Source organism: Melospiza georgiana, chromosome 4 (genome assembly GCF_028018845.1).
Source record: "Melospiza georgiana isolate bMelGeo1 chromosome 4, bMelGeo1.pri, whole genome shotgun sequence".
NCBI lineage: Eukaryota > Metazoa > Chordata > Aves > Passeriformes > Passerellidae > Melospiza > Melospiza georgiana.
Window position 1 is genome coordinate 624,476 of NC_080433.1, and position 17,494 is coordinate 641,969.

General features: G+C 56.2%; 1 protein-coding gene across 2 annotated transcripts in view; it reads left to right on the forward strand.

The window, feature by feature from the left end:
* The window catches only part of PPP6R2 (protein phosphatase 6 regulatory subunit 2), a 57,667-nt gene extending 43,136 nt beyond the window's left edge, over nucleotides 1-14,531 (forward strand). For both annotated transcript variants that reach the window (XM_058022571.1, XM_058022572.1), the window contains exons 15-24: nucleotides 206-286; nucleotides 634-731; nucleotides 2,621-2,678; nucleotides 3,526-3,653; nucleotides 4,502-4,659; nucleotides 6,695-6,848; nucleotides 7,206-7,294; nucleotides 7,742-7,928; nucleotides 11,928-12,074; nucleotides 12,734-14,531. In XM_058022571.1, coding sequence (XP_057878554.1) covers nucleotides 206-286; nucleotides 634-731; nucleotides 2,621-2,678; nucleotides 3,526-3,653; nucleotides 4,502-4,659; nucleotides 6,695-6,848; nucleotides 7,206-7,294; nucleotides 7,742-7,928; nucleotides 11,928-12,074; nucleotides 12,734-12,785 — 1,152 coding nt within the window. In that variant the 3' untranslated portion in view covers nucleotides 12,786-14,531. The remainder of the gene's footprint in view (nucleotides 1-205; nucleotides 287-633; nucleotides 732-2,620; nucleotides 2,679-3,525; nucleotides 3,654-4,501; nucleotides 4,660-6,694; nucleotides 6,849-7,205; nucleotides 7,295-7,741; nucleotides 7,929-11,927; nucleotides 12,075-12,733) is intronic.
* Nucleotides 14,532-17,494: the final 2,963 nt, after the last annotated feature.

Sequence of the window (17,494 nt, forward strand, 5' to 3'; positions counted from 1 at the left end):
AGAGTGCTTCAAGGCAGAGTAGAAAGCATTTCCATAAACATGTTTCATAACAGTCCTTCAGCAGAGCTGATCTGTGGTGCTGAGCTGGTCCCTGGGATTCCTTGGGGCAGCTCCTGCCTGGGCAGGAGTTTGGGCTTTGGTGGAACTGAAACATTGGAACTTTTCCAGCTTTCCCTGGTTCCCTGACTGGTTTGTGCTTTCCCAGGTGAGCACCCACCACCTGCACTCCTCCAGCGAGGATGAGGACATTGAAAATGCTTTTCCCAACGAGCTCACTCTCCAGCAGGTGGGTTGGGAGCATCTTCACTATTCCCAGGAAACTCACTGCTCCAGTTGCCTTTGGTCCATCCTGGTGTGGAGCAGCTTCCTGAACTCTGCTCCCAGTCTGTGTTCAGCTCCTTTGGGGTTTCCCAGAGCAGTTCCATGGCCTGGGATCCACCTGGGAGCAGGGCAGGAGGCATCAATCACGGTGGGAATCCCAGAGCTCTGTGTGACCCTGCGCTGGGAAGGGGTCAGAGTGAGGGTTTCACACCCTTCCCTGGGATTTTAGTGCTTTCCTGGAGGAGCTCCACTGACTGTTTCTGGAATGTCTCTGGACACCCTACTGATGGATTTTTTGGGATCCCTTCCCAGGCCTTCTCTGAGTACCAGATCCAGCAGATGACAGCCAATTTTGTGGATCAGTTTGGCTTCAATGATGAGGAGTTTGCAGACCAGGATGACAACATCAAGTGAGTCTGGGGGTGTTTGGTGGCAGCACCGAGTGAGTCTGGGGGTGATTGGCATTTCAGCCTCTTTGCATCCCATCCTCCCTCTGCTTCAGGTTTACAAATGAGCCTTGTTATCCCTCCTCAGGTTGTAAACAGCTCCTTGTTTTCCAGGAGCCCAGCCTGATCTCCGATCTCTCTCTCAGAGCCAGGTGGAGAAGCAAGGAAAAGTATTCTTTCATTTCAAAGAGGGATATTTGAAATAAAGCAGGCAACTGTTGTCCAGCCCTGGTCTGGAATGAGTTTAAAGACAAAGCATGAGAGCAAACTCTGGGCAGTTAAACAGATCTTTTCCAAGGAATTAAATCCTTATTGGAAGGAGGAGTGAAGAGACAGTGCTCTGATGGAATCCATGGAAAATGCAGCCATTTTCCCTCTCCTGAGGAAGGGAGCAGGGATGATGAGGAGCAGTGGCATTTCAGGGAGACAGGGAAGGGGATTCAGTGTTACACAACTTGCTGAATCCAGAGCTCAGAATTTGCTGCTTTTACAGAATTCCTTTAATCCCATTAAAGCTGCAGCTCATCCTCTCACCCTTAGAAATGTACCTGGCACTGGGATTATCCCAGTGGCCATAACAGTCCTGAAATTGGGACCAATTCTGGACAGAACAGTGCTCCAGGGGATCCCAATGCTCCTGGTTTGTCTGCATCCCGGGAATTCCTTGGGGTCCAAGGCAGCACCTCTGCTCTTCCCATCCAGGGTTTTTCCTGAGCCTCAGAGATGTCAGAAACTTGATGAGGCCAAAAAGTTCTAGAATAGAATCAGAGTTGAAATGAACAGAAATTATTCTGTTCTACACATAAATATTTTTTTTTAAATAAAATAAAATAAAGACTTTTCACTGCTGGCAAATACAGCCCCATGTGAGTGAGGGGCAGGGAGGAGTTAAATCCCTGTGGAGCTGCCCCAGGGTCCTCGTGCCAGGTGTAAAATGAACACGAAACTGGAAGAAGTCTGCGTGGCATGTTGTAGCTCTGTTTGTGATTGGAAAAGGAGAATGTCCTGCAAAACTGGGAATATTGTGGGAGTGGTGCTCCCTGCCAGCTGTTTCCAGTTGGTGGACACTGGGCTAGAAGTGAATTGGAATATTTAAGGACTATCAGTCATGTGTCAATGTCCCTAGAACTGCAGGGGTATTGAACAGGAGAGTCTTTCAAAGAAAATGACACTGGAAAAGCTACAGATCCATGAGGGGGGAGTGAACGCTTCCTGAATCCAAACTCTGGGAATTGGGAATTTCTGGGCCTGCAGCACCCTCTGCTGTTCCCACCAGGGGCTCCCCTGCCTTGGACTGGGAATTGGGTCATCGGGGATATTCACATCCTGGGATATTCACAGAGCAGCACACCTTGGGCTTTCAGACTGAGATTCACAGAACCCCAGGATCCCTCAGGCTGGAAAAGCCCATCCAGTCCCAGCTGTGCCCAATGGCCACCTTGTCCCCAGCCCAGAGCCCTGAGTGCCACCTCCAGGAATTCCTTGGACACCTCCAGAGATGGAGACTCCAAATTTCCCCGGCTGAGGTCTGACCCCCTTTCCGTGAAAGGGAAATACCTGCTGGTGCCCACCCTGAGCTCCCCTGTTCCAGCCCGAGGCCGTTCCCTCTGCTCCTGTCCCTGTTCCCTGGAGCACAGCCCGACGCCCCCAACTGCCCCCCAGGAATGCCCTCCAGTGCCCCCCTGCCACGGGCAGGGAATGTTCTAGGCTGGAATAACCCTTCCCTCGGTGGGCAGGAGTGGCTGTGCAGGGACCCCAGCCCAGGAGTGGCTCTGGCCCTGCTGCTGTCCCTGTGGGCAGCACGGGCTCCGGGGAGCCACCCCTGAGGCTCTTCCCTCCCTCCTCCCTCCCAGCGCTCCCTTCGACCGCATCGCCGAGATCAACTTCAACATCGACGCTGACGACGACAGCGTGAGTGGGCGCTGGGCTGGGGCTGGGCTCAGGGGGCTGCTGGAAGGGTGCTGCTGGCAGGCTGAGAGAGCAGAGCTTTGGGGCTTTGGGCAGTGCAGAGGGGCCTGAGAGAGCCGGGCACTGCTGGCCCCTCAGGGCTTCCTGCCAGGAAATGTTCCTTCCCTCTGAGCACTGAGGGAATCTTCCTCCCTCCCTGCAGTGCTTGTTCTTGGAATAACGGAATCCTGGGATGGGTTGGGTGGGAGAGGACCCCAAAGCCCCTCCAGTGCCACCCCTGCCATGGCAGGGACACCTCCACTGTCCCAGGCTGCTCCAGCCCCAGTGCCCAGCCTGGCCTTGGGCATTGCAGGGATCAGGGGCAGCCCCAGCTGCTCTGGCAATGCCAGCCCAGGCAGGAATTGCTCATTGCCAAGATGCCACCCATGGCTGCCCTCTGGCAGTGGGAGCCATTCCCTGTGTGCTGTCCCTGCAGGCCTTGTCCCCAGTCCCTCTGCAGCTCTGCTGGAGCCCCCTGCAGGCCCTGCCAGGGGCTCTGAGATATCTCTGTATTCGTCTCCTGTGCAGGTGAACACCCCCAGCTCTCCCAGCTTTAGATCATCTTCCAGACACAGATTAGGGAAGCATAGGCAGAGAAGGATTTCTCATGGATCTAAACATTGCCAGGCTGTTCCTGGCCTTTCCTGCTTTATTGCCCCAAAGCAAAGCAGCAGCTGGACTGTGGTGGTCCCAGGTGGTCCCAGGTGATCCCAGTTCCTGAGCAAAGCTGGATTTGGTCAGCCCTGAGACTTGGGCTTAAAGCAGTGTCTCCAGAGAGCGTGTGGCATGTGGTTTCCCTTTGGTCCTGCAGCCCAACGCCTCCCTGTTCGAGGCCTGCTGCAACGAGCGCATCCAGCAGTTCGACGACAACGAGGAGGAGGAGGATATCTGGGAGGAGAAGGACATCTCCTACGCCACCCAGGTCAAGTCCAGGACACGGTAAGGTGAAAGCAGAACTCTGATTTTCCCCTTGCTGCTGGGAATCTGCACATTTCAGTCCAGGCCAGGAGGAATTCCTTGGGTTTTGTGTCATTTTGGGGCTGTGAGGTTTTGTCTGACACAACCCTGAGCACTTTCCCTGCCACTTGTGCTGGGAGTTCTCCTGAACTGAAGACAGATCCAGTTCAAAGGATTTCATTAACGATGGGGACACCTAATGAGTGAGTCTTCCATCAAACACATTAGAAACCCCCACCCTTAGTGTGAAACTCTTGGAATTTGCTCCTTCTCTCATCCTTGGAGAGGAGGAGGAGGAGGAGGAGGAGGTGAGACTGAGGGGAGTGGGCAGAACATTCTTTCTCAGAACATTCAAATCAGAAAAGTGAGAACAAGAGGCCTCCCAGGGGCATCTCGGGCTTTGAAATAATTTTTCATCCCTTTGACAGAGCCACTCATTAAAATAAAGTTATTTCCATAATTCCCAATCTGCAATTTGATCAAAGGAAACAGAGAAAACATCCAAGACTTCCCTGTGTCCTTGCCAAGTATCAACAGCCTCAGGTCCTGCCTGGGCATGGGGTGGGCTCCACACCAGTGTCTGTCCCCTCTCTGAGCACTGGTTTGTGTGGTGTCCCCAGCCCTGGCTCTGTCCTGCACCTCCAGGGAATGCTGGCAGCAAAGCCCTCGGGAATCTGGGGGAATCTCTCTGTGCACCCAGGAGTGCCCTGAGTCGTTGGGGGAAATATTTTGGAGGAAACAACCCTGGCAAAGGCTCTGGGCTGTTTCCCCAGGGACAGGGAGGAGGAGCTGCGGGATCCAGGCGTGGCTCATTCCCAGTTCCCATTCAGGTTTGGAGCCTCACAGACGTCAGAGAGCTCCAAGAGTGACCTGGAGAACGGGGACCACGACGGCAGCGTGGACTCGGAGGAGGAGGAGGAGCGGCCACCACCCCCCTCCCCACACAAGGGCAGCACCCCAGAGCAGAAGGACTCAGACTCCTGCCAAGGTACCGGGCTTGGGAGCACGTCCCTGGGGCTGCAGGGGTCACAGCAGCACTCACACACTGCCAGCTCCCCTGGCCAGGGGAAACCAGAGTGTCAGGGCTCACCTTGTGCCTCTGGAGTCCCTGGAGCTGCAGCCCTGCCCCAGAACAGCCCCACAGGGAGAATCCCAGGGAAAGGGTCCCTGCCCGTGGCAGGGCTTGGAATGAGAGGAGCTGTAAGGTCCCCTCACACCCAAGCCATTCCATGGTTCTGTGGCTCCCTGAATCCCAGCTCCTTCAGTGCAAATCCCAATCAAAGCAGCAGTGCAGGGATGTCACCTGAACTCCTCCCTGCCTGTTCTTCTGCTTTTCCAGCTGTGCTCTGCCTGTGGCAGTCCCATCCCTACAGTAACTGGAGCAGGAGTGCAGAGGGACTGGCTTTTCCTGGAATCCCAGGAATGGGTTGGCTGGGAAGGGACCTCAGAGTCCCTCCAGTGCCCCCCCTGCCATGGCAGGGACACCTCCACTGTGCCAGGCTGCTCCAGCCCCAGTGTCCAGCCTGGCCTTGGGCACTGCCAGGGAGGCAGGGGCAGCCCCAGCTGCTCTGGCAATGCCAGCCCAGCCCCTGCCCACTCTCCCAGACAGGAATTCCTTCCTAAGATGCCATCTACACCTGGGGCTCAAGCCATTCCCTGTGTCCTGTCCCTCCAGGCCCCTGTACATTGTCATTTTTCATCTTGTCTGCTCCCTTCAGGGGTTTTCACAACTTTGTGTAAATGACATCGTGGGAATGCTGGACAGACATGGCGCTGTCAGCAGAACAATTCCAAGGGACAAAGCACTTTCCCAACCATCCATTTTCCCGTGCTTTTTGAATTCTATACAGTTTTTTTCTCTGGGTGCTGCCTTTGTGTTGTCACTGTGAGCACCAGGCAGGGTTATCTCAGGTTCCTGCTCTCTACACCCCTTTGGAAATGTCGGATAATTACAGTCCATTGGGAAGGACCAGTATGAACCTCCCAGTCCCAGTGGGCTCTGTGTGTGGCAGCCCAGTCACCCTCTGGAGACTCAGCTGGAATTTGGGATCAGTTTTGGGGATGCAGCCCTGGGGGGGGCTCTCCTGCCTGGTTCAGTTCCTGCAGAGCTCTGCAGTCATCCCTCTTCCCTGGGAAAAGCTAAGGAAAAATGCTGTTCCAAAGGTGGGATTTTAAAGACTGGAAATAGGAAGTGGGATAAGAAGTGGAAGGAGGTTCTGGAGGAGGAATTGTCCAAGACTGTGAAAAAAGCAATGGGTGATTTTTAGGATCTTAAATATTGCAATCCATTGATCAGTTCTTTACCTGAAACCCAACCATTGGAGATGGAGATGGCAGCTTTTGGCAGGGAACTGAGGGACTTGGACCTGGGAATCACTGGCTTGGGAGATGAAGCCACCTGTGGTGTCATTTGTCTCCACGGATGCCTCTCAGGGATAAACACCTGCAGAGGGATTTCTGTGGGACACAGGCGGGTGTGGAAGGGTGGCCCTGGGATGGGTCACTGTGTCCCTGGGATCCCTGGCATGTTCCTGGGATGGGTTGTTGTGTCCCTGGGACGTCCCTGGGATCCCTGGCATGTTCCTGGGTGGGTTGCTGTGTCTCTGGGATGTCCCTGGGATCCCTGGCATGTCCCTGGGCTGGGTTGCTGTGTCTCTGGGATGTCCTTGGGATCCCTAGGATGTCCCTGGGCTGGGTTGCCGTGTCTCTGGGATGTCCTTGGGATCTCTGGCATGTTCCTGGGTGGGTTGCCGTGTCTCTGGGATGTCCCTGGGATCCCTGGCATGTTCCTGGGTGGGTTGCCGTGTCTCTGGGATGTCCCTGGGGTCCCTGGCATGTCCCTGGGTGGGTTGCTGTGTCTCTTGGATGTCCTTGGGATCCCTGGCATGTTCCTGGGTGGGTTGCTGTGTCTCTGGGATGTCCCTGGGGTCCCTGGCATGTCCCTGGGGTCCCTGCTGTGTCCCTGGGGTGCTGCTGGCGGGCTGAGGCTGGGCTGGCCCCCAGGCTGTGGTGTCTGTCCCTAGGGGCTGGCTGGACGGCCGTGTTCGAGCCCGCGGGCCCCACGCCGCCCGTGGCCATGGACGTGGGCTCCAGCGTGTGGGACTCGGCCGCCCCGCAGAGCAGCGCCCCGGAGGAGAAGGGCTGGGCCAAGTTCACAGACTTCCAGCCTTTCTGCTGGTAAGAGCCACGGGATTCCAGCTCCCCTGGGGCTTGGGAATGGGGGAGTATTTGGGATATGTTTTGATGGAGTGCCTGGCTGTAATCCTTTCTTCTTCCCCTTCCCATGGCTTCCCTTTTATTGTGTAATGCTGTCTGATGATCCTGGAGCAGGCCTCCTTTGTGCTTCCTGCTGCTTCCCAGTGCTCCTGACTGGGGGGAAACACAGCCCCGCTTTCTGTGTCCTCACTGGGGTAGAGAGCCAGGAAATAAGGTTTAGAGAAATTCACAACAGTGATGGGCCGGTGGCTGCTCCTGGGGCTGTTGGGAGGCTCTGGGGTGATCCTGGCTCCGTGCTCAGGGCTCTTCCCTCCCCAGCTCCGAGTCTGGCCCTCGCTGCAGCTCCCCCGTGGGCACCGAGAGCGGCGGCACCGACGGGACCCCGGCGCAGGGCCAGGACAAGAACTGTGAGTGACACTGGGCCACACGGGGTGCTCTCAGCCCCTGGGAACCCTGCATGGAGCCCCTGGGGCAGGAGAGACCTCCCTGTAGGGCCCCTGCCCTGAGCATTCCCTGTGGGATCAGTGAAGGAAACAAAGGCAGAGATCCCCAGGGTTTGTTGGGACAGTGTCAGCAGGGAAGGGATGGAACTGCAGTGGGTTGGAGCTGATATCACAGGCACACTTCATTTATCCCTGGTGGTGTCCCAGGCCAGGCTGCATGGGGCTGGGAGCACTCTGGGACAGTGGAAGGTGTCCCCGCCCATGGTGGCACTGGGTGGGCTTTGAGATCCTTCCCACCCACCCCATCCCACGATTCCCAGGCCATCTGCAGTGGCTGCAGGCCCTGTTTGACCCCTCGGGCCGCTCCAGGGAGCTTTCCCGAGGTTCCAGTGTGGGCTGTTCCTCCCCCAGCCAGCACTGCTGCCTCTCCCTGTGTGTGGAACGCGTGTGGGACACGGAAGGCACCGCTGGTGGCCTTGGACAGCAGCTCCTCGGGCAGCTCCGAGAGCGACGACGATGACGACGACAAGGCCAAGGCTGGCACGGAATCCACGGCCACGGCACAGGAGGCCAGCAAGGACAGGGCAGCTCCCTCCAGGTGGGAAGGGATCTGCGTGGGCTGGGATGGCCCCTGGGCTGGGATGGCCCCACGTGGTTACTGTCCTTTCTCCTGTGGCCTCCATGTCCTGGTATCCCCTGGGAGCAGGTCCTGCCCTGGCATGGCACAGGGGGGCTGAGGGACATATTTAGCACAGGGTTACTCCAAGGAAGGGTTGGGGCTCCTTTGGGCCACTCCAGTGTCACAGGAGCATCTCTGTCCCTGTCCTTTGGGCACTCCAGTGTCACAGGAGCATCTCTGTCCCTGTCCTTTGGGCACTCCAGTGTCACAGGGGCATCTATGTCCCTGTCCTTTGGGCACTCCAGTGTCACAGGGGCATCTATGTCCCTGTCCTTTGGGCACTCCAGTGTCATGGGAGTGTCTCTGTCCCTGTCCTTTGGGCACTTCAGTGTCACAGGAGCATCTCTGTCCCTGTCCTTTGGGCACTCCAGTGTCACAGGAGCATCTCTGTCCCTCTCCTTTGGGCACTCCAGTGCCACAGGAGCATCTCTGTCCCCATCCTTTGGGCACTCCAGTGTCACAGGAGGATCTCTGTCCCTGTCCTTTGGGCACTCCAGTGCCACAGGAGCATCTCTGTCCCCATCCTTTGGGCACTCCAGTGTCACAGGAGTATCTCTGTCCATGATCTGGGATCAGACCCAGGACAGGATCTGGGTGAGATCACTCAGAAAAGCAGAGTAAAGGCTCCCATGGGATCCTCCTGCAGCCATGGGGGTAAGGTTTAACCCACTCAGCTTCTCATTTCCCCTCAGTGTCAAAGGTATTCAGTGATAAAAGCACCAGGAAAGGCTGGAGCAGATCCAGGGGTTGGGCAGGTTTGTAGGAATTGGATCTTCAATCCAGCCTGCTCCAGTCACAGGGGATGAGCTGCTGCCCAGCCCAGTCAGCATCTGCTGCATCCACAGAGATTTTACTCAGCTCCAAGATTCTGAGGTTTTTCCTCATACTCTTCCATGGATTTCCTCGTGTTTTTTACCTGAGTTCCTGGGTTTGTGCACCTGACTCAGGATCAGGAGTTTCCTTCAGCGATGCTTGGTGACAGTTTGGGGTCATCCCTGGGTGTGCACTGCCAGCAGCAGCTCCTGAGGGCCTGGGGGCTGGGAAACCACTGGGATTGCAGAATTCCCTGGAATTAGGGCAGGAGTTATCCTAGGGTCTGTTAGGTTGGAAGCAGCTCATTCTGAAAAATGCATTAATTCTGATGATTGCATTAATTCTGATAAATACAGTTCATTTTGATAAATGCATTAGTTCTGATAAATGCATTAATTTAGATAAATGGATTCATTTTGATAAACACAGTTAATTTTGATACATTTCAGTTTGATAAATGCATTAGTTCCACGAAATGCATTAATTCTGATAAATGCACTCTGTGCCTGGGAGTGGCCTGGCTGTGGCTTGGTGGGGAGCAGAGGGTGAGGGAAGGCACAGCAGTTCCAGCTGTGCTGAAACAGCCTCTCCTTGTCTGGGGTTGTGTGGAGATCTCCATTGGATCTGATCCAAGCTGTGCTCCAGGTGCCTTTCCTGCCCTGGCCCATGGTGTGGGCACAGCAGGACCTTGCCTGGGGCTGGCTGGGTTCCCAGTAGGATCAGGGAATGTCCTGAACTGGACTCACAGGGTCGTTGGTGCAGCTGCCCAGGACAGCCCAGCAATCCCAGTGTTGTCCAGGCATTCCTGGGGCTCTGGAGCTGTGCCCATTCCCTGGGGAGCTGTTCCAGTGCCCAGCACCTTCTGGAGGAAGAGCCTTTCCTGATACCCCACCTAACCCTCCCTGACCCAGCTCCAGCTCTTCCTGTTCCTGTGTCCATCCTCTTCCCTGCTTTCCTGGCAGGAGGGAAGTGTTTGTTCCTGGTTTGGCACATTGGGAATGTTTTCCTCTCCAGACAAGTGTCTGTAGCACATTCCATAGGGATAAAGCTTCCCAAAGCTGCCTGCCTTTGCCTGCCTGCTGATTCCATTGTGGCAGAGAGCACCCAGGGCCTCCCTGACAGGTGTCTGTGGCTCTCCACAGCTGTGTCCATGGCCAGAGATCCCAGGGGAAGCTGTGGGATGACAGGGGCAGTGCCACAGCTGGGACTGGAGCTGCTCCAGGCCTGGACTCCCAGAGGGAATCACCACCAAGAGCCCTCCCAGTGTCCTCAGCTCTCCCAGACCACTCTTCCTGCAGTGGGAATATCCATTTCTTACCACGTTCCTTAATGATTCCAGGGAAATCAGGAACATTTTGGAGTCACTCTGTGGCTTGTGACTCTCTCCAAGCACTTCCCCAAAACCTGCACCACACCCCATTCCTATTGCTGTAGGAGCAGTTTTTCCATCCCCTTGAGCCCCTGGAATAACTGGAATCCACACAGGGACCTCTCATTCTCCTTGGAGCTGCTCAGGGACTGAGGGTTTTCCTTCCCCTTGTCCCTGGAATCCACGTTGGAGGTCTTTTATCCTTGGAGCTGCCCAGGGCCTCTGTGGATTCCATGGAGAACCAGATGTTGCAGCCCAGAAAATCCTCCAGATGTTCCAGCCTCTGTGAGCCCCATCCCAGCTCCCAGGGGGATCCTTAGGGAGATGCGGCTCAGGAATTGCTCTCAGCTTCCCAGTTTGGATAGTTTGGATCCTGCTGCCCAGGAAGGTTTGGGGTCCCACCCCTGGGGGACCAGGGGACAACAGGACATCCCACACAAACTCCTTGTTTGGGTTGTGTCACCCCTGAGTGACATGGGGTGTGTGTCCAGCTGGGATTTTCCAGGAGCCCAGGGAAGGCAGAGAAATTCCCAAGCCCCCGCAGGTGCTCAGGTAACTCTGGAATCCTCCTGCCCTGGAAAATTCAGGGATTGGGCTTCAGAAGTTTCTCTCTGAGCCATGGAAATGTCGAGCTCCAGTTTTTTGTGTGGGAAGAGGTTTTTTCCAGCGACATTCCTGGGAACACAGCTCCATCCCAGTGTCTCTCCAAGGTGTATTTTGGTACTTCTGAGGAGCTTGTGAGCCTGGAGAAAAGGGAATGTTTGGATCTCATTATTCCTCATTTTAATGTCTTTTTTTTCAAGATAAGTGCTCCAGAAATAGAACCCCAGTCTCCAATCTCCATCACATGTCCAATTATCCAGCTGGGATTATTTTATTCCATAAACTCCCCCGGAGATGGTGACAGGATTCAGCTCAGCCCTCTCCAGCTTTTCTCCCTTTTGTGGAGGTTTGCTCTGGGAGAGAGGGAAAAAGAATTGTTCTGGATGGAAACTGGGAAGAAAACATTCCTGGGGCAGCTCATCCTCTGCCTTGGAAGCCAAAAATGGGGTGTGCACAAAAATCCCTTCTCCAGCTGCAAATCTGAGTGGGTTTATTCCAAACAAGAGATTGGGAGGGTTTGTTCCTGCAGTTCTCCTTTCCCAGGATTTGAGCTTTGGTTGTTGGTGCCTCTCTGGAGACATTGTCCCTCAGGTGGTACCTCCATGGTCCCTGGAGCGCCTTCAACATGTTTGGATTCTGGACATCCAGTCCCTGGGGGGTTTCCTCCATGGGATTTTAGGATCTGCCCCTAAACCCAGGATTTTCTGGGTGTTCCAGAAGCCTGAGGAGCCCCTTGGGCAGAGCCTCTGGAGCAGAGCAGTGTCTGTGCCCATGCCCGAGCAGAGCAGGGTCTGTGCCCATGCCCAGCAGAGCAGGCTGTGCCATCCCAGCAGTGGCAGTGGGAATGGTGCTTTGGGAGCTCTCAAACTGCATTTGCAGCAGGTGTTGGGAATGCCTCCCTCGAGGAGCTGTTCTGGTGTGTCCTGTTGGGTTTGGGGCCCGGAGCCTCCAGGATGTGCCTGATTTGAATCCCAGCTTGTTGCCAGTTCTCACTCCCGATGGGATCTTTAGGCCTGTGTGAGGAGAGCAGAAGGGATTTTGTTTTGCCCATTGGAATCTGAGCCCCATTCCAGCGTGAGTCTGCTTTTGCCCTGGGCTGAGCTGCACTGACGTGTCCCTGCGCTGTCCCACAGTGGCTCTGACGGAAAGGCTCCGGAGACGCTTCCCGCGGGCGACTCCAGTGCCCCCCGTGCCCGGAACAGCGCGGCCATGCACACGGACGGGCACCAGAGAGTGGCCACTGCTGTCACAACTGCCACAGAAACGGCCACGAGAGACAGGTGAGCGCAGAATCCTGGCATGGCTGGCTGGGAAGGGACCCCAGAGCCCCTGCAGTGCCACCCCTGCCAAGGCAGGGACACCTCCCACTGTGCCAGGCTGCTCCAGCCCCAGTGCCCAGCCTGGCCTTGGGCACTGCAGGGATCAGGGGCAGCCCCAGCTGCTCTGGCAATGCCAGCCCAGGCAGGAATTGCTCATTGCCAAGATGCCACCCATGGCTGCCCTCTGGCAGTGGGAGCCATTCCCTGGGTGCTGTCCCTGCAGGCCTTGTCCCCAGTCCCTCTGCAGCTCTGCTGGAGCCCCTGCAGGCCCTGCCAGGGGCTCTCAGCTCTCCTTGGCTGAACATTCCTAACTCTCAGCCTGCCCTCATGTTAGAGACACCCCATCCCTCTGATCACCTTGGAAGAGGTTGGAAGCTTTTAGGTCTGTTCCTACCCATGCCATTCCCTGATTCCACGTTGATTTTCCCTGTAATATTCCATGAGGCACTGGGGGCGTTTATCCACAGGGAGCTGAGAACACCTCACTGGGCAGACAGAACACAACCAGAGGGAGGGGCTCAGGTCCCAGCAGAAAGGCGTTCCCAGGAGGGATGAGGGCAGCTCTGGATCCCTCCTGGCCTGTCCCATGTCCCTAAGGCTGCTCCCTGGTGTCCCTGCAGGAGTGACGAGGCCTTGCCCTGCACCGAAGCCACGTTGAACGGCCCCGCTTGATGCCGCCGCCGCCCTGGGACGTGTGTGAGCCAGGCCAGGCTGCTCCCTGGTGATGCAATTTGTCAATTCTTTATTATTTTTTTTTCATTTTAATTTTATTTTTTAATAAATGCTGCATTGATGAGAGCGAGCTGGCGTTCAGGACCAGACACGCAGATCCAACAGCACCGATCCGTTCGGAAAGACACTCGGCATTGTCAAAATGTAGCATTGAGTTCAGTCCTCACGGGAATGACGGGCTCTTCCCAAGCCTTCTGCCTGATTTGAGTTGTCCCCTTCCCCGTGCCCCTGGTTTTTGTTTTGGATTTGGGGTTCAGTGCTGTTTTCCCAGTGTTATTGCACACAGTATTCAGCTTCTCTTGGGAAGGTAGCAGGTCCAGCGGCGGCCGGGGCCAGCGCACAAATCCCGCAGCCGTGTGACCAAAGTTCCTGATGGAGCTGTCCTCGGGCAGCCTTTGCACCGCTTTGTAGAGCAATAAAGCCTTACCAGAAACATTTCACAGGAGAGGAGGAATGCCAACACTTCCGTGGGGGGAGCAGGGAGGGCTTGGATTGGGTTGGCAGGGCCCCGGCCGGGGTTGTTCCCGGCCAAGCCAGGGAGTGACGCTGAGGCCCAGCTGTCCAGGGAACGGGATGTCCCTGCGTTCCAGCGCTGCTCCGGGCTCTCCATGGACACGTGGTGGATCAGGGCAGGGGCTGGGCCGGGCACAGGTGGCCTCTCCTGCCGATGTCCGTGCTGGCCACAGGGACCCTGCCCACAAGGAGGTGACCAGGGGTTTGCTGGCTCTTTGGAGACTGAATTAATGTATTTGCAAATGATGATGGAAATCCTTTTTCTGTTTGTTTTGTTCTGTTTTTAAAGTTTTTAATGGATGCAGGAACAGCAACACTTTTGCACTTTGTACCTGGTGATGACAGCGTTGGGGGAGGGCATGGGAGAGCCCTGGGGGACATCTGGATCCCTCAGGGGCGATGGGAGAGCAGGGCCAGGTGAGGGGAGCACCTGGAGCTGGGATGTGGGATGTGGGATGTGCCCAGGCTGGAGCTCTGAGCTCACTGCCAGCCCAGCCTGGGGGGCACATGGGGGCACTGGGGGGTTGGGCCACCTGGGGCAGCTGAGCTGGAACCCCTGGCTTGTGGAATCCTGAAAAATCCTCCCTTTGGAGCAAAGGCTGGAGCTTGGCACACAGGGAGGCAGAGCGCTGCTTTGGGACGCATTCCTGGGGCTGGGAAGGACCTCACTCCCAACAGGCAGAAATCCCTTGCTTGTGCTGTGGTGTCTGCTGGTGGGATGAGCTCAGCTGGGCTGGGGGGCAGTGGGGGAACCAGGTGTTCCTGCTGTGGGGCTGCTCCTCTGGGTCCAAGGGCACCATTCCCACAGCCCTGGCCCAGCCCTGTGTGCCCAGGTCAGTTCTGCTCGTGGGGAAAGGCTGGATCCCAGGAGCTGGGCTGCTGAGGTGGCTGGGATCCTGGAGGTGGCTGGGGCTGTGGGCCATGCGTGCTGCTGGCACTTCTTGGGAGTCAGGTGGTGCAGGGCTCCTGTTCGGGATGTCTTCACTCGCTGCGTGTAATTTAAAATTAATAATTTAAAGTTAATTGCACTGGGAGGGAAAAAATCTCACTTTGTGCTTTGCTTCCCCCGCTTGGTGTTCAGGGATCAATCCCACTCCAGCCAGGACTCTCAGACAGGATCAGTGGCTTTGAGGTCCTGATTGGAGACACATTAAAGTCTTAATTTTCCAAGGATTGGTGCTAGAGTTCTGCTGGACATTGGGCATCCTTGGGGCCCCAGAGCTGATTCCATGGGAGCTGAAGGATCCATGTGCTGGCACAGCCTGGCTGGATCCCAGGGGATGCCAGGGTGCTCTTCCAGCCTGTTCCCTGTGCCTGCCCCAGGGGCAGCTGTGCCCAGACCCGTGTGGGATCAGGGATGAGGGGAATGTCCTTGGCAGGCACAGCTGGACCATCCTTCCCACTCGGATCCCTTCCCGTGGGAACAGTGCTTTGGGTGGGTGTGAGGGACAGGACAGGGCCTCCACCCCCGGGCTGCCGAGCTTTGGGAGCAGAGATTCCACCTGGACAGGGGTGGGGCAGCAGTGACCCCACGGTGGCTCCCAGAGCTGGGGCTGGCTGTGCCTTCCGCTGCAATTCCAGCCTGGCATTCCTCAGCTTTGGCTTCGAGTCCCTGAGTGTCAGTGAGAGCTTTAATAATAATAATTATATTAATAATAATGATTATAATAATAATAATATCCTTGGGCATATCCAGAACTGAACACAGCTCATTACTGGGGGCTCATTAGCGGGTTAATTTATTACTTAGTGCTGAGACACATCACCGGGGCTTGGTCAGACCTGTGGAGATGCACAAATTCCATGGGTTGGGTGCCTGTGGACGATCCCTCCACGGCTGGGTTGGGGCTCTCAGTTCATTGCACCTCTGCACCCCCCTGGGCTGCTCTTGGCCCCAGGCAGGGCCTGATCCAGACCAGCTCCTGCTGCTTGGGCTGCCGGGGTCTGAGCAGAGCCAGAGCCACTTCCTGGCTGGCTCCAGTGCTTGTGTGGGGAATCCAGGAACGGGAAATCCTTCTGAGGCAGAGCTTCCAGTCCCTCTGGAGACACAGCGGGTGTGGAGTCTTGGAGGGTCCCACCTGGCTTTTCCTTCTCCCTGTGCTCCAGGGAAGGCTTCCCAGGGCTGGAGCAGGGTCTCTTGGCTTCTGAGCATGGATTCCCTGTCCCTGTGTCCCCTCATGCCCTGGCCCTGCTGGGCTCCGTGCCCAGGTGATGAGGGCTCCCTCCAAGTCCTGCTCCGTGCTTCCCTCCTGCCTCCTTGGAATCTCCCATAGTCACGGGGTGCCCTGGGGCTGCTGAGGGTGTGCCTGGACACAGATCTGTGTCATTGCATGGGTACTCATCCACACACACTTGGATCTTGTGAGAAGCCTGGGAAGGGGGCACTGAGACACAAGGAGCTGCGTTTTTATCTCCAGGGTCAAGGCCAAAAGCAGCAAGGCCAGGTTCCAGGGGGATGGTTCTGGAATGTTCTGTGCAGTGGCTCTGCCTGTCTGGGCATCAGTCTGGGCATCTGGTGATGCTGCTGTGCCAACTGCTCCACACTGGGATGGGAAGGGAGCTCCTGGGCACAGTTAGAGCTAAACCTGATCCCTTTGGCCAGTCCTGGGCAATCCCTGGATCGTGGCACACCTGTCCTGGCTGGGATGTGGGAAGAATGGAATGGGCTCCTTGGGCATGGGAAAGCCCAGTGGTGTTGGGAGTGTCCCCATCACCGTCACATTGGGTGCCCCTTCCCAGTGTCCTGGTCCTGTGGGGGCCCCTGGGTGCAGAGTGAGGGAGGGGAGCAGGGTGGAGGGCTGCGAATCCCAAATCCCAGTGTGTGGAGCTGTGATCCCGTGGCAGATGGAGTGGAGTGTCTGGGATTGAGCATTCCTGGGGCTCAGGACAGGCTGGGGGGTTCTGTACCCCCTCAATCCAGGGGTGTCCAGAGGTGTGTCCAGAATTCCCTGCATGTCCCAGGCCAGAGATCCCACTGCACCCTGCAAGGGCAACCAGCAGGGAATATTCCCATCATTCTCTCAGCAATTCCACAGCCAAAAACTCCCCTAAAACAGAATTCCCTCTCCTCCTGAGGCAGGCAAAATCCTGGGTGTTTGTTGGGGTCCTGTGTCCTCAGCAAAGCCCAAGGGAATTTCTCCAAGTGTCCCAAGGCTTGGCTGTCCCTGGGATGGAATCCCAAGGTTCCACCCCGAGGTTTCATCAAGAACATCTCTTTGGAGAGCTGCAGGTGTGCAGGGAATGGAAACCCTGGGGGGCACAGATTGGAAAAAAAAGACCAAAAGAACCCGAAAAGCCCAGTGTTGCCCTCAGTGTCTGTTCCAAAGGGCTTGGGCATCCCAGTTCCCAGACTTCCCAGTGAAAGGTTTGGAGTGAAGGTGCAGGGACATTCCCAAAGAACATATCTGAAGGAAATATCATTTAAATTACTTTCTTGTTCTCCAGTGGCATCCCAGAGTCATTTTTCCCACACTGGCCAGGGAGCTGTCATTAAAATCCTGATTTATCAGTGGCAATCCTTGGAGCTCATCCCTGTGCCAGGCCTTGAAATCCCAACCCCTCGGGGATCCCCCTCAGCCTGAGGGGCCCTTTCTGCCCACAGTGGGTGGGCTGGGAATTGATCTGTTGGAAAAAACAGAATTGATTGGAAAAAACAGGATTGATGAATTGGTGAAGGGCTCGGTGAAGGGCTCAGGGTGTATCCAGGGTGTATCCTGGGTGTAACTGGGGTGCACCCAGGGTGTGTTCAGGGTGTATCCGAGCCGTACCCGTCTTCCCGCTGTCGTGTCACTCATGGACTGGCTCTGAACTGGTTTAAACTATGTTGGGATTGGGAGCTCCTCCTGCCATTTCCCATTCCCGCTCCCCTGGCTCCGTCCTGTGCCGTTTCCCTGTGCTGTCCTCTGGGGGCACAGGGATGTGCCACCCTGGACTCCTGGCCGTGTGCTCAGGGCAGGGCTGGAGGCTGCTGAGTGTCCCAGGCTGGCACACCCGGCCCCCTTGGAATGGGCTGTGCTGCTGTGGTGCATCCAGGGAAACCTGGGATGGAGGGGTTTCCTTGTGACTCGTTATTGGGATTTTCCCCTTTGCTCTGCCGGGATTTGGGATTTGGGATTTTGGTGTTCCCGGTCCGGAAT